At 40.2% G+C, this 17,045-nt stretch overlaps 3 protein-coding genes across 3 annotated transcripts; all 3 read left to right on the top strand.

Annotated features, from left to right (window-relative positions):
• The first annotated feature begins 1,484 nt into the window (after nt 1–1,484).
• Nucleotides 1,485–2,929, top strand: LOC135521149 (gamma-crystallin M2-like). The gene is made up of 3 exons (XM_064947081.1): nt 1,485–1,493; nt 1,784–2,026; nt 2,654–2,929. Exons 1-3 carry the CDS (start codon nt 1,485–1,487, stop codon nt 2,927–2,929), a joined length of 528 nt encoding a protein of 175 aa, XP_064803153.1.
• A 3,582-nt stretch (nt 2,930–6,511) lies between these two features.
• On the top strand, nt 6,512–7,335 carry LOC135519559 (gamma-crystallin S-1-like). Its single transcript, XM_064944793.1, has 3 exons — nt 6,512–6,520; nt 6,647–6,898; nt 7,054–7,335. The coding sequence occupies exons 1-3, from the start codon at nt 6,512–6,514 to the stop codon at nt 7,333–7,335; spliced, it is 543 nt and encodes a 180-aa protein (XP_064800865.1).
• A 2,588-nt stretch (nt 7,336–9,923) lies between these two features.
• On the top strand, nt 9,924–11,535 carry LOC135519557 (gamma-crystallin-3-like). Its single transcript, XM_064944792.1, has 3 exons — nt 9,924–9,941; nt 10,336–10,476; nt 11,272–11,535. Exons 1-3 carry the CDS (start codon nt 9,924–9,926, stop codon nt 11,533–11,535), a joined length of 423 nt encoding a protein of 140 aa, XP_064800864.1.
• The last annotated feature ends 5,510 nt before the right edge of the window (nt 11,536–17,045 follow it).

Genomic DNA, 17,045 nt, shown 5'->3' with positions numbered 1-17,045 from the left:
GAACTGTCATAATGCAACTGTCATAATCTCTGTTAATCTCTGTTAATCTCTGTTAATCATAATCTCATAATCTCTGATTAACTCCATTGTATATGATTGTGTTATCATGTGTGTCTTTGTAAACAAACAAAGTATAGTTTCAAAATGTTCAAAGCTATCATTTCAATCTCATGGACAGTCAATCCTTGCATCCATAGCTCTGTTGTTACGTTTCCCCAGCCCCATCCCCCATACAAAGCCAAGTGGTGGAATTGCCATTGGGCTAAAACAAACTCAGGATTGTGGCTTCAATCAAGGGCATGCTTCAAAGTACCAATAACAGTTGTTCGAGATTAAGGGGCTCAGCCTTGACAAAATTGTTTTTGTAAATTAATGTATTGAAGGATGTAGGCTTTAGCTCAGCAAGTTTATACACTCCTGTGATGGTCAGCAGACCCAGGTTTGATCCCAGATGGGTCTCTTTGTGAAGGAGGTTGAAGTGGATCGGAGGTGCTTCAATAAAGTACAGTCATGAATTTTTGCCTGAGACATAAAGACTTCACTAAGCTCCCTGAAGTAACACTGGTTTACAGGAGACACACATAGCAAAATCACAAGTATTAAATCAACACAAAGTGTTAAATGTAACACTAAAATGTATCTATATAGTGCCATACCACACAGAGTTAACGTTACTGTTTCTGTCACTGGCCAACAATATTTGTTGTAAACACTTTGCACTGGTGTTAAGTGTTAAAAATATATTTAATCATGGAAAGGAGAGAAAATAACCACTCAAATTCATGGACAGAGATATGGATGCAAGAAAAGATGGTCCATGAGATTACCAGGATTACCAGATTACCAGAATTACCAGATTACCAGATTACCAGGATTACCAGATTACCCGAACTCTCTACTCTGACTGCACATAGCCCACAGAGGAGTTCCGTACACACTTTGTCATTCTTGAAATATCTCAATACTTTTTCCCGATCTGAATGAGACATAAATTGAACAAGAGGATCCCATCAGCGACTACTAAATTCTGACTCGATATTGACAATTGGGATGAAAGTTCAGTCATTATAGCTTCTACAACTTCAGACTTGCACGATGAGACAACACAGTTGCAAAACGAGACAGTTCCTGAACATGATGCTAAAGACAAAATAAAATCACAAAAAAACAAATACTAGATGCCAAAAGAAACCAATAAAGATTCCATGATAGCAGACTGCTTGAAAGCAATCCATATAATGCATTTAGGGGATAGGCTGGGAGAGTTGGCCTTTATAACTTTCACATCACAGTTCTGGCAATTCTTTGATACGGAGCCATTGCATTGGTACAAAGGGAAATTAAACTTGAACAAACCATTTTGCTGATATGCAAATCAGGCTAATTTGCTTAACAAAGGCTTTCCTTTGTCGGCACATTCTGCATTTCGATATAAACCTCAGCAGTACAGCTGGTGAGTGGGAGGTGAGCAATAACAATAACAAATGGGGAAGGTAAGAAGGAGTCTTTAGATTATATAGATAATATCATAGAATATATGTAAAACGTGTATGAGAAACTTTGCTCGACTGAAAAAGTGCTTATACTTTTAGTTATGTTAATCTGCCTTGATTTGACTACTGACTTTGATTTGATTTTTTGTCACTTCTGTAACTTCAAGCAGCATTGTAGGTATTGCAGCTTGGCAGAGGAGCAATCATTACAGCCACATATTGGTAGAAGTACTGTATAAAAGGTATAGCTTGTATCTTACCAGGCTTTTCTGTCTCTATCTCTTTTCCAGATTGTATTCTTTGAGGATAAGAATTTCCAAGGTGGTAGTTATGAATGCAGCAGTGACAGCCCAGACCTGCACTCCTTCTTCAGCCGCTGTAACTCTATCAGGGTGGAGAGCGGCTGCTGGGTTCTATACGAGCGCCCCAGCTATGCAGGCTACCAGTACATCCTGACCCCTGGGGAGTACCCTGACCACCAGCAGTGGATGGGCTTCAACGACAGCATCAGATCCTGTCGATCTATCAAAAACGTAAGCCTACCTACCAAAAGTACAAACTGTAAGGCTAGTTTGAAGATGGGACTGATGAGTCTGACGTTTATTTGTGTCAGTAGATAGATTCTGACAACTTGAGGCAAGAAGTTCAAAATCATTGCTCAAAGTCCCCAGGAAACAGTGATTTGCATTACTTCTAGCATTTCTTTTGCTTTTTGACAGATGTTTTCTCGATCTTAAATGTACCCATTTTACATCAGACAGACATCACTAACTTGTTTTTATTTATTTTATGCTTGTATATTTGGGTTTTGGCAATTAGGATGTTAAAATGTGTCAAACCAGATTTGGATGCAGGGCAATGCCCAGCTTGAATGGAATGCCCCAGGGTGCACCAACCAGGCAATGATCAGTCAAAAGCCAACAGACAATAAGGATAGATAAAAGGCTCATGTTTTGGCAGCAGTTTGCCTCATGTCCAGGCCCATCTACATCAGTTGTTGAAGGAAACCAGGACAACAGCCAACAAACCATTTTAAAGAGGCATCCCACATTTCTAATATCATTTTTTGCATGGCAATTCAAATAATTAACATGATTACTTTAATATGATTAATTAAGGATACTGGCATTTATATATTTTTGGTTGTATTTATTGTGCAGGTCTATGGAAATTCCTACAAGATCAGATGCTATGACAGGCCAGATTTTGCTGGCCATATGGCAGAGTGGAGTGAGGACTGCCCATTGGTCCACGAAGCATTCAAGTTCCATGAGTTCCACTCTGCTGTGGTGATGGATGGTGCCTGGGCATTCTACGAGCTGCCCAACTACAGGGGGCGCCAGTACTTCCTGGAGCGCAAAGAGTACCATAACTTCACGGACTGGGGCGCCACCTCCCCTGTCGTGGGCTCCTTCCGCAGGATCACAGAGTTCTAGAACCTTACAACCTCTAGAGTTCTAGAGCCCTACGATGACCCCTTTCCCAGAAACCTCTCTGCAGTGCCTTATGACACCCACCTCTGTGTGAGAGTGTTGCAGTCTAACAAATAAAACTCTGTCTGATTCCTACGTACCCCATTGTCTTCATTAATTTGACATGGGAATCACCGGGCACAAGTACTGTATGTCAATACAGGTAGATCTACTCACACTGTTTCTTTAGTCATCTTTGCAACCATATCAACAACACTAAAATAGAATGGAACAGAATACAATACAATCATGTATTGCCTTCCAAAGAACAAAGTCTTTACACAATCCTATAGAAGAAACCCATACAAATGAACATACAAACAGTTTGTAACACGGTACAGTGTCACACAATAAACAGCCAGTTAAACATGTACAGTCTAAGGGGCAGCGTTACATCCCGTAAAGACAACCCTAGATGTCATCGCTCAACAGAAAAGGGAACTAACAAAGTAGTCACTTTGACAACCAAATCAAAACAGAAAGTGTTTCAGACGGGTTCTGAAAGAAACCCATGAGGGTGTCCACTGAATGTTGGCAAAGCAACTAGAAAGGGACCTAAAACACAACCCCTATGGATGCCCACTTGAATTCCTCATAAATTCCTCATAAAAGACTAACTAAAATAAAAAACGGACAAAAACTTAGGATAGGGAGTTACAAAAAATGTAGACCAAACCTAAGAGGGGATTAAGACTACGGCTTTGTTTGGCTACCTAAAGTGGGAGCGCTAATGTGAGGCGTAACTCTCCCAACATCTCCTTTTCCGGCAGATGTACTGGGCTAGCAGGTCTTAAATACCAGCTGGGCCAGCACTGGTGAAACACATCCTCACTAATGCGATCACTCTCTGGGCCAGCTCAGGTGTAACCCATTTTAACAAGGTAACCAACCTCGAAGTGGAGAGAAAACCCAAAGCCAGTAATAGCACGCACAGCAGACAAATACAATTCTGAGTTAAAAGTTGGATGATCGACACTGACATGTTTAAATTCAAGATGCATTACAATGAATCAGATTGTATGCAATTTTGCATTACTTTACCACTCAAAGACTTCTAAATAAAATGCTAGCATACCATGACATCTCAGCACACAACACAACTCATCAAGAGTAGGATTAAAAAGGTATTTCTCTGAGCAATGCACGCACTACCCAGCTAATATTTAAGTTTAGGAACAAGGGATATTCAGTACAACGGCCCATGTCAACATAAGCCCTTGTCACTGTGGCAGTTTGCATATTACATGTGATGTACTACAACAACTTTATCCAGGATAATATTCAAATGTTCTGTCTGTGAAACATGTTCACTTTGATGTTACACCTGCATCGTCATTTAGCTGTGTTGATCCTGGATCGTAATTGAATTATGTTTATCCTGTATTCAACCCCCTGAGTCGATACATGTTAAAATCACAGTCTCTAAGAGCTTTGCACACTTGGATTGTACAATATTTGCATATTATTATTTTTTAATTATTCAAACTCTGTCAAGTTGGTTGTTAATCATTCCTAGACAGACATTTTCAAGACTCGCCATATATTTCAACCCGTTTTAAGTCAAAACTGTAACTAGACCATTAGGAACATTCAATGTTGTCGTGGTAGCCAACTTCAGTGTCTATTTGGCATTGTGTTTTAAGATTTTGTCCTACTGTTTCCCAATGTATGTTGGAAAGCAGACTGAACCAGATTTTCCTCTAGGATGTTGCCTGTGCTTAGCTCTATTCCGTTTATTTTTATCAACAACAAAAAACTCCATAGTTCTTGCCGATGCCAAGCACACCCATAACATGATGCAGCCACCACCATGCTTGAAAATATGAAGAATGGTACTCAGTGATGTGTTGGATATACCCCAAACATAACACTTTGTTTTCAGGAGATAAAGTTCATTTCTTTGACACATTTTTTTGAAGTTTTACTTTGTGCCTAATAGCAAACAGGATGTATGTACAGGCTTTTCACTCTGTCAATTATGTTAGTATTGTGGAGGAACTACAATGTTGTTGATCCATCCTCAGTTTTCTCCTTTCACAGCCATTAAACTCTGTAACTATTTTAAAGTCACCATTGGCCTCTTGGTTAAATCCCTGAGCGGTTTCCTTCCTCTTAAGAAGGAATGTTAAGAAGGATGCCTCTATTCTTGTAGTGACTGGGTGTATAGATACACCGTCCAAAGTGTAATTACTAACCTCACCATGCTCAAAGGGATATTCAATGTCCTTTTTTTACCCTTCTACCAATAGGTGACATTTGCGAGGCATTGGAAAACCTCCCTTCATTTGTAAAAAGAAAAATATATATATAAAATTACATTATGGTGTATTGTGTGTAGGCCACACACAATCTCAATTTAATACATTTTGTAAAACAACAAAATGTGGAAAAGGTCAAGGGGTGTGAACACTTTCTGAAGGCACTGTAGCCATAGTATATCGATCCTGGATTGTAATTGAACTGTTTATTCCTGGATCTGTCTATATACATTTTGTGAAACAGAGCAAAAACAATTCGAACAAAAATGTGTCCTATTCATTTGAGATAGCTACAATCAGGACCATAAAACTATATTGACTTACAAAAGTTGTTAGAAATCTGTCTTGGGGTTGTGCTAGTGGGCTGTTTGAAACTGAGCTACGTATATGGAGGACCACTGCACAAAAGAATTGAGGGTTTCATCAACAACGGCATGAAAGCTAGCAGTTGGCATTGAAAGTGGTATGCTGATAATACAGGTCTGCATTTGCATGAACTGAATGAACTGCATATAGAATCATATTTGGCCTTTTTAAGACTTTGCGTTTAAGACATTTACTTCTGGGTTCTGTAAGAGTGGTCCAGCAACTACTTCCTCTCTTCCTCTATAAGGAAAGGTTGCACATATCATAATGAATACATAGACAAAAGGGCATTTGTATCCCCATAAAGACAGAATCATGTATTTCATTCCTTACAAAGTTATTACAATGTATCACTGCTGGAATTTAAAAAAAAGATTTTAACAACATATTAGAATGACACAATACAATAGTTTCAATATTTTATTTTCATTTTGATGTGAAGATAAGGGAATATCTAGAATAAGGGATACTGAAACAGAGTAGTACAGTTGTAACATTTAGTTGTTTGTCCATTCGATACAGACAGCCTGTTAAGAGCTTGTGAAGTCCTGGCCTAAATGTATCATGACATGGATTTTCATGAGTTAAAACATACAGTGAGACTCATTCGATTTCCCATTTGATTTATTTGTTTAATGTTTATCTCAAGCTGCCCTTGGCGGCCCTGGATTGTTTTGGATCCCACATGAACTGACTGAAATGTGGCACTTTCTACCTGCTATTGTGTGTGGATCAGTGATTCAGTGCTTTAGAACAATGCGTTGAGCCTAGATAAATATTTGAATAGCTGATTGAAATATCTGATTCACTTTGTGCTAACCATGTGCTTGGTGTTATTGTCTCTGCCATCTATAAAGAGTATACTTGCAGGCCCTGAGCTTCAGTGTCATTTACTGTGCCTGGTATTCTGAACTCTGAAGAGATGGAGAAGGTGAGTTGTATTCCGGTGGAGATTCATATAATGAATGAGCACTTGTTCCAAAGTCTCATAGTTCTGTAATTTTTTTAACTATATGGAATTCAGAAATGTCACACGCTGTCTCTTCTCTTCCAACAGATTGTGTTTTATGAGGACAGGAACTTCCAGGGGCGGTCCTACGACTGCAAAGGAGACTCCGCTGACCTGCATGACTTTTTCGCTCGATGCAACTCTTGTCGGGTGGAGGGCGGCTGGTGGGTCCTCTATGAGCGCCCCAACTACATGGGTTACCAGTACATCATAGGACCCGGGGAGTATGCAGACTACCAGCACTGGATGGGGTTCAACGACTGTATCAGATCCTGTCGGGTCATCAAAAAAGTAAGTCATGTAAACTAGGAGATCAACATAGTTTTTTTTACAGAGAAACGTGATCATGGCCTTATTCAGGTTACTATCAGAACTTAGTTAGGTCCACACTTTTCAGAACTTCATAAACAGCCAATAATGACACATTCTTCGATGTTTGATCAACTTTTTCCCAGACCACTGGCCCCTACAAGCTGAGGCTGTTCGAGAGGCCTAACTTCGATGGTCAGTCCCTGGAGGTGACTGAGAACCTGCCCTCTGTCCAGGAACGTTTCCACAGCCGCGAGATCCACTCCTGCAAGGTCCAGGAGGGTTCCTGGGTCTTCTTCGAGCACCCCAACTTCCGCGGCCGCCAGTACCTGCTAGAGAGGGGGGAGTACCGTCGCTACACCGAGTGGGGAGCTCTGCATGCCACCGTGGGCTCCATCCGTCGCATCATAGCCACTGGCGAGAGATGATTGTAGTCGCATGGTGAGATTCGAATAAAGTTTTCTGATGATAAACATGAGCTTGTTTCTGAGTATGATTGAGGTCACATGGAAGTTATAGAAAAATATGGAACTTTTATATCAAAAGGCATATATTATAAAACACAGTGGTCAATATCTTAGTAAATATAAATAGATTTGTATAATAACAGTTACTGTATACCATGAAAGGGGTATTTAAGGAATCCAAGAAGTAAAAACACAGAATGTTGCTCTGAGAATAAAGCCACAGTGTGTAAGTTTTCCAGTTATTTCAATGAATGAAATATCTTTGATTTAGAAGAATAGGTAACACTTCACTGTAAGCACTTTATGTACTGTACTTATTCATAAAGCCTTCATAACTACTACATAAGAAATGATCAAATCTGTCATAGGCCGTTATTAACGATATGAACAATGGCATAAGATGTTATGAAGATATTTATAACGGCCTATATGACTGGCAAATCTGTTGTCACATGCTCTTCTATCAGCTGTAACAAGTGACTCAAGTATATCTGCATAATACTGATTTTTACTTAGCCGAGTTGACTTGGATCTCTTGACCACATCTACAGGCACAGCATTTAAACATCGTCCCAGCTTCCACTAAAAAAAGTAAACAGTTCATGCAAACAACGAGGTAGGCTAATATATATAAGAAATATTGTCCTTGCCTTTGTGGGTTGTAGATTTTAGTTCTATAAAATAAGTGGGTAGCTTCTGACAAGAAATTCATGCTAAATTCACAGGGTGGCACTCTTTCTGTTATAATTGACCACTTTGACAAACAAGGGCTCTCTTTGTAAAAAGACACTAGTTGTGTTGCCTTTGGAATCCACAACATCCATTTAGGTATCCAAGCACTTTGCTTGAGAGAGTTTTAAATCCTGATAGAAATATGCAGTACGCATGGGTAGAAATTATTATTAAGTCCAAGCAAATTTGAAGTTGGGCATAAATGGCTAACTAAGAAATTGGAATATGCATAAAACAATATACCACAATGTTGCATTAACCTTTATAAAACACACTTTTACAAGAAAACCCTTTAAAAGTGTTAAATGATAAATAATGGTGGATCCCTGGTTGTGACCCCACTCTCCGAAGGTGTCTCAGGGGGAGTGGGATATGTAAAATAATTAATTTCAATTTCACACCACACACTTGTACAGGTTACACACTTGTGTGTATAAGCACCCCCTATTTGCATTGTGTGATTGTCCTCTGGATGCTTGCCCAGAGCTGAGCTTATACGTGGTCAGAACCATGACCCAAGCTTATACATGGTCAGAGTCATGACCCTTTTTCTGAGGTGTGAAGGCATTTAGTGTTACTGACTTCAAGAAGAGTGATCAGAAATTACAATCCATCTACTGTATCTGAGTTAAAACTTCTTCGGGATCGGTGTCCATTTCACGGGACAGTTGAGCTAACGTAGGCTAATGTGATTAGCATGAGGTTGCAAGTAACAAGAACATTTCCCAGGACATAGACATATCTGACATTGGCAGAAAGCTTAAATTCTTGTTAATTTAACTGCACTGTCCAATTTACAATAGCTATTACACTGAAGTAATACCATGCTATTGTTTGAGGAGAGTGCACAATTTTGAACATGAAAAGTTATTAATAAACAAATTAGGCACATTTTGGCAGTCTTGATTCAAAATTTTGAACAGAAATGCAATGGCTCATTGGATCAGTCTAAAGATTTTGACATACACTAATGTCATCTAGTGGCCAAAATGTAAATTGCACTGGGCTGGAATAATACATGATGGCCTTTCTCTTGCATTTCAAAGATGATGGTACAAAAAAAATACAAAATAACGTTGTTGTTTTTTTGTATGATCTTTTACCAGATCTATTGTGTTATATTCTACTATATTCCTTTCACATTTCCATGAACTTCAAAGTGTTATTTAAGAGGCACTACAATGTTAGCCAACTCCAACTCTAAATGTGGTAGATGAAGGGTGGGGCATTGGTGTTGGAATCTTGAGGTGTATTGAACTGTATGGACATTCAAGACTTCATAAATACTGATCAGAGACAATAATCCCTCTATTCTTTCTGGGTAACTCGATGTTGGTCGACTCTTTCTACAGCAAATGTGGTGGTGTGCTGTGTACAGTTGCCTAGATGGAGGGTGGGGCATGATGGGTGTTAGAAATGCACTTGTCAGTTCCATTGCAGATGTTAAAGCTTACAGAACAGAGCAGTTTGGCCAGAAGCCAACTTCACGGAGGCCATCGCACAACCAGCAGCCTGGAAACAATTTAATAACATCAATAAATCAGTTTCTGGAATCAGGCATTGTAAGATCAAAAGGTCAACCTGTATACAATCACTGGGTAAACATTGTATAAAACGGGCACACTTTTAAAACAATTGCTGCATCAGCTATTGTGCCGATATAAATGCTGAGGCTATCCAAATGACAATGATTCCCCTGGCATTGCATTTCAATGTCCCACATATATAAATCTGGCCCATGGCAGTGGTGATACCACTGTATGTGAAAGGAGGCATAAATATTGAGTTATCAAAAAAGTTGAAGATAAGCCCCAATCATGGAAAGCATTGGAAAGGTAGGTCATTTAACAGTCATTTTCCTTTTTGCCCCGTCTCTATATTCGCACCTAATTCTTTTGCAAAAGTCCAGAAACTTTCCAAAAGTTACCTGTTTTTTCAGAAATCCTGGTTGGATGATCCTCGGAATCAGGAGGGAATGAGCAGAGAAGGAATTATCCAATTTGGAATCCTCCAAGCAGGATTTCTGAATATCATGAACTTTGTGAAAGTTTCAGGAAATTTGCAACCACCTAATTTACCTTGCATACTCCCACCTACTTGCCTGGTCAAGCAAAGTGACCGCTGCGCTCATATTTAGTTTGACTTAAAGTTAAAGAAAATGTGGGCTACCGTGAGATTAGTCTGGTTTCACAACGCTACTGACCCACCTCCCCTATTTTTAATCCACAGATTGTCTTCTATGAGGACAAAAACTTCCAGGGTCACCACTTTGAATACTGTAGCGATTGCCCTGAGCTGAGTTCCCACTTTAGCCATTGCAACTCCATCCGTGTGGAGAATGGGAACTGGAAATGGGAACTGGGTGTTGAGGCAAAGGGTTTGGCTTGAAGATTGGGGGCCATGCCGGGCAGTATTAGTTTGGGTTAATGCTGATTGAGAATACAATTATCTCCATTATTTTTCTCCCCTTCTCTCTCTCTTTCTCTATACCTCTCTCTCTACCTCTCTCTCACTCACACACATGTATACATACAGGTTGGCACACACAAACCTACGTGTTACAGCATATGTCCTGTGCAGACTAAAGGCAGGCTTCTGAGGAGACAGAAAAGAACACAAAAAAATGTTGCAGCCAAGCTGTAACAACTCAAAACCTAGAGCAGTGGAGGATGTTAAATGACTGCCACCGCTCAGGAGCCACGTCATGTGGGACCAAACGTTGCATATCTCCACCCAGCATTTTTCCCAATAGCTTTCCCAATAGCTTTCCCAATAGCTTTCCCAATAGCTTTCCCAATAGCTCTTCCCATGGTCTCATCAATCATACTGTACAGCCATATGACGTGAATATTCTATAGTGTTTTCAATCAAAACCAGTGACCAGGTATTCAAAATAAGCAAAGAAAATATAACAAACATACTAATATGCAGGTGTATCTTTTTCAAGCTGTAGTTGAGTGTTAGACTAGTTGATTACATGAATCCTAAAGTGCAATTTCACAGCACAAATCTGTAATCAGATATGCAATGCCTTAAAATAGTTCAAAAGTTATGAGCATGGATATGCAAATATGAAACGACACAATGTATGTATAATGTGTACATGCATATCCTAAATACAAATCCTATTGGGTGTTCCCCCCCTACCACCCACCCTCCCCCCAGACATCTGGCAAGTTCAGGATCCGCCTCTACGAGCGTCCCGACTTTGCAGGTCAGATGATGGAGTTCAGCGAAGACAACCCTAACCTCCCCGAGCACTGGCGTCACCCCGAGGTGCACTCTTGCAACGTGATGGATGGCACCTGGGTGTTCTACGAGCTCCCCAACTACCGCGGCCACCAGCACCTACTGGAGAGGGGCGAGTACCGCCACTTCAACGACTGGAGGTCCAACGTAGGGTCCATTCGCCGCGTTCAGAACCTCTAGAGCTGCCTCACAACATGCCTGTTTATAATCATAACTGTTATTTGCACATGTATTAATAAAATTAAAACGTTGTGCTCAAATGAGAGATGACTCTTTCTGTTCTTTCATCTGACACCTGAATGTCCCCACCCCTAATGGTGCTTCTACACCTGCATTGCTTGCTGTTTGGGGTTTTAGGATGGGTTTCTGTATAGCACTTTGTGACATCAGCTGACGTAAGAAGGACTTTATAAATAGATTTGATTGATTGATTGATCACTGCTTTCACTACTACACCCAAGAATGATCATTTCGAAAACAGCGCATTCTTTTACATGGAGATTGACCTATCATCAGAGGAAAAGTAAGCTTGACTTGACAAATTAACTTAAAACACCTGTGATATCACAAACTACCGTCAAACTCCTGTGTTATATTTTACTGTAAACTGAGACCCCTCTATACTGGTGGTTTCTAAAACAAGGGGTATATTTCATTAATTTAAATTACTTTAACGGTTAAAAAGTAGTCACTTCAATTAACTTCAGCCATGAAAAGTTTGGATGCCGCAGCTATCAAGACTTATTGCAGTCAGACTATCAAGACTTATTGCAGTCAGAATATCAAGACTTATTGCAGTCAGACTATCAAGACTTATTGCAGTCAGACTATCAAGACTTATTGCAGTCAGAATATCAAGACTTATTGCAGTCAGACTATCAAGACTTATTGCAGTCAGACTATCAAGACTTATTGCATTCAGAATATCAAGACTTATTGCAGTCAGACTATCAAGACTTATTGCAGTCAGACTATCAAGACTTATTGCAGTCAGACTATCAAGACTTATTGCAGTCAGACTATCAAGACTTATTGCAGTCAGACTATCAAGACTTATTGCAGTCAGACTATCAAGACTTATTGCAGTCAGACTATCAAGACTTATTGCAGTCAGACTATCAAGACTTATTGCAGTCAGACTATCAAGACTTATTGCAGTCAGACTATCAAGACTTATTGCAGTCAGACTATCAAGACTTATTGCAGTCAGACTATCAAGACGTATTGCAGTCAGACTATCAAGACTTATTGCAGTCAGACTATCAATACTTATTGCAGTCAGACTATCAAGACTTATTGCAGTCAGACTATCAAGACCTATTGCAAAATAAACTCCTTGCAGATGATAAAGACGTACAGCAGACTATCAATACTTATTGCAGACCATCAAGATTTAATGCAGACTAGTAATATTTGTTACAGACTGTCAATACTTATTGCAGACTACAAAAAATGTATCGTAGACTATCAAAACGTATTGTAGACTATAAAGACTTATTGCCAACAATCAGAATAAATCACAATCACTTTACATTCTAATTTGACTTAGTGAATAGGTGCTGCCAGCAATAGACAATGTACAAACAAAGTCAACATAGTGTACGTACAGGATATACAATATAAATACAATAAACATAAAACATAAAACTCTGGAGTATAAGTTGATTTACAGTGAGGATATACAGTGCAATTTACAGAGGGAATATATATCTATATATACAGAGGAAGTGATGCTGCCGTGACAAATACTTTATATAAAGTGTATCTACAGTGTAGTGCAGATGTGTACATAGTGCAAATGCAGTATAGTACAATCAAGACTAATTTCACACTATCAAGACTATTGGAGACTATCTAGACCTATTGGAGACTATCAAGATGTATTGGAGACTATCAAGACATATTGGAGACTATCAAGACGTATTCAAGACTGTCAAGACGTTTTGGAGACTATCAAGACGTATTGGAGACTATCAAGACGTATTGGAGACTATCAAGACATATTGGAGACTATCAAGACGTATTGGAGACTATCAAGACGTATTGGAGACTATCAAGACGTATTGGAGACTATCAAGAGATATTGGAGACTATCAAGACGTATTGGAGACTATCAAGACGTATTGGAGACTATCAAGACGTATTGGAGACTATCAAGACGTATTGGAGACTATCAAGACGTATTGGAGACTATCAAGATGTATTGGAGACTATCAATACGTATTGGAGACTATCAAGACGTATTGGAGACTATCAACACGTATTGGAGACTATCAAGACGTATTGGAGACTATCAAGACGTATTGGAGACTATCAAGACGTATTGGAGACTATCAAGACATATTGGAGACTATCAAGACGTATTGGAGACTATCAAGATGTATTGGAGACTATCAAGACGTATTGGAGACGATCAAGACATTTTGGAGACTATCAAGGCGTATTGGAGACTATCAAGACGTATTGGAGACTATCAAGACGTATTGGAGACTATCAAGACATATTGGAGACTATCAAGACGTATTGGAGACTATCAAGATGTATTGGAGATGATCAAGAATTATTGGAGACTATCAAGACTAACAAGACATATTGGAGACTATCAAGACGTATTTGAGACTATCAAGACGTATTGGAGACTATCAAGCCATATTGGAGACTATCAAGACATATTGGAGTATATCAAGAAATATTGGAGACTATCAAGACGTATTGGAGACTATCAAGACATTTTGGAGACTATCAAGACGTATTGGAGACTATCAAGACGTGTTGGAGACTATCAGGAGACTATCAAGACGTATTGGAGACTATCAAGATGTATTGGAGACTATCAAAATCTATTGGAGACTATCAAGATATTTTGCAGAATCATACTGTCAATGATTGCCAAAGCATTTCACTCTTCTTTGTTTCCTGACGCTCTATTCTCTCATTGAGCCAGCATCTACTGTACATTGCCTCCCAGTCTGGTTGTCAAATTGAAACTTTCCCTCAATCATGCAATACTCCGCTCTACTGGAAATGCTAAAAAAAAACTTTCATTACAGAATTTTGTGGGGAAATATTATTTTTTTTAATTTATTTTTTTTAACCCGTTTTCTCCCCAATTTAATGTTATCCAATTGGTAGTTACAGTCTTGTCCCATTGCTGCAACTCCCGTATGGACTCGGGAGAGGTGAAGGTCGAGAGCCGTGTGTCCTCTGAAATACAACCCAGCCGAGCCGCACCGCACTGCTTCTTGACACAATGCCCACTTAACCCGGAAGCCAGCTGCACCAATGTGTCGGAGGAAACACCATACACCTGGTGACCGTGTCAGCGTGCATAATTACTGTAGGGAGACTGTGAAGTTTTCCAAAAAATTACGTGGTAAAGGTAGTAGGACTATGTATCGTCTCTGTTTGTAGGCACTAAGTGGGAGGGTTGGAGAGAGAGGGGTGTGTGTGATGCGTCAGGTCAGGGGGTAGGCCTACGTGCATCCACAGAGCGTGTAATGTGGTATGCCAGGAGTGCAGCACCGTTACCATTGAAGGTGGTCAATAAGCAGCATGCAGTTAAACCTTCTAACAAAAAGGTCAGACCACCGTGCTGATGACTCATGGGATTTGCCAACAAGGGCCCAGAGCATGCCAGTCCTGCTTTGTGCTGATGTGAGCAGGCACAGGGCTATCTGAAACAACACAGGCCTTATCAACACAAAGGCCAGCACTTTCCCCCAGCTGGGTCACTGACCTCTACTGTACCCTTGTTAACCTATACTGGCTTCTTCTAGCATGTGTAGAGGTTCAGAAAGACAGACAGGCTATACAGTGCCCCCTGCTGTTTGGTTTGGTGTGTCACACCAGGGTCATTTGGTCATAGCATAATGGCCTCCATCCAGATGGGGAAGCCAGCCAGCCATGCTTGCCCTGGTCAACAACTGGGAGGGAACACATTTGAATTGCCAATACAGGGAATGTTTCAGTGTTTTGACTTTGGGCATGGATAAGAATACCTTCCAGGAAGATGTATCAAGCCAAAGCCATGCCACCTGGTACCTGTGGGATCTGCCACTGCATCTCATGCCAATGGAGCGTCTCTGTGTCCAATGGAGACATCTGACACAGAGACGTAGCAGGTTGCCACCATAAGATCACAGCTTGGGGAATTAGGCTACTCTTCAGAGCCTTGCTGCTACTCATCTTCCGCTGGGGCGCAGGGAATGTCAACTGACACAGAAGGAAAAACTACCAAGCAATATAGTACAGATGCACTATAGAGGATATATACTGTCAAAGTTATGGAGAGATAAACAAACATGTCTCTCTCCGATATGGCAGTGGTGGAAAAAGTACCCAATTGAGTACAATTTAAGACACCTTAATAGAAAATTACTCATGTAAAAGTGAAAGTCACCCATTAAAATACTACTTGAGTAAAAGACTAACAGTATTTGATTTTAAATATACTTAAGTATCAAAAGTAAACATATAAATCATTTCAAATTCCTTATATTAGGCAAACTAGACAGCACAAATTTCTTTTTTTCTTTCCTTTTTCTTACGGATAGTCAGGGGCTCCAACACTCAGACATCATTTACAAATGAAGCATTTGTGTTTAGTCAATCTGCCAGATCAGAGGCAGTAGGCATGCCCAGGGATGTTAACTTGATAAGTGCGTCAATTGGACCATTTTCCTGCCCTGTTAAGCGTTCAAAATGTGACGATTACTTTTGGGTGTCAGGGTAAATGTATGAAGTAAAAAGTACATTATTTTATTTACGGACTGTAGTGAAGTAAAAGTAGAAGTTATCAACAAAAAAATAGTAAATTACGTACAGATACCCCAAAAAACAACTTAAGTAGTACTGTAAAGTATTTTTACTTAAGTACTTTAGACAACTGCGATGGTCATGTTTGTGGTTTGTGAGCTGCACCACACTTACATGCTTATGGCCCCAAACCTCTTTCCTCCATCCAAGATTCAGGCCAACATCCCCCATCCTCTCTGAGCTATTTATTTATGTTGGGGTCAGTGATAGGGCCCCACAGCTGAAATGAATTACTTGAATCCTATTGGAAAGAATGTGAAAATAAACTTTCCAGACCAGAGAGTTGCCATGTATGGCTGTGATGTATGAAAGGGAAAATAAAGGAACTTAGCGAGAGAAAGAGAGGGAGAGCGAGAAAGAGAGAGAGGGAAAGAGAGGGAGAGCGAGAAAGAGAGAGGGAAAGAGAGGGAGAGCGAGAAAGAGAGAGAGGGAAAGAGACGGAGAGCGAGAAAGAGAGAAAGGGAAAGAGAGGGAGAGCGAGAAAGAGAGAGAGGGAAAGAGAGGGAGAGCGAGAAAGAGAGAGAGGGAAAGAGAGCGAGAAAGAGAAAGAGAGAGGGAAAGAGAGGTAGAGCGAGAAAGAGAGAGAGGGAAAGAGAGGGAGAGCGAGAAAGAGAGAGAGGGAAAGAGAGGGAGAGCGAGAAAGAGAGAGAGGGAAAGAGAGGGAGAGCGAGAAAGAGAGAGAGGGAAAGAGAGGTAGAGCGAGAAAGAGAGAGAGGGAAAGAGAGGGAGAGCGAGAAAGAGAGAGAGGGAAAGAGAGGTAGAGCGAGAAAGAGAGAGAGGGAAAGAGAGGGAGAGCGAGAAAGAGAGAGAGGGAAAGAGAGGGAGAGCGAGAAAGAGAGAGAGGGAAAGAGAGGGAGAGCGAGAAAGAGAGAGAG

Source organism: Oncorhynchus masou, chromosome 29 (genome assembly GCF_036934945.1).
Source record: "Oncorhynchus masou masou isolate Uvic2021 chromosome 29, UVic_Omas_1.1, whole genome shotgun sequence".
Classification (NCBI taxonomy): domain Eukaryota; kingdom Metazoa; phylum Chordata; class Actinopteri; order Salmoniformes; family Salmonidae; genus Oncorhynchus; species Oncorhynchus masou.
This window is presented reverse-complemented; position numbering and strand designations above follow the sequence as displayed.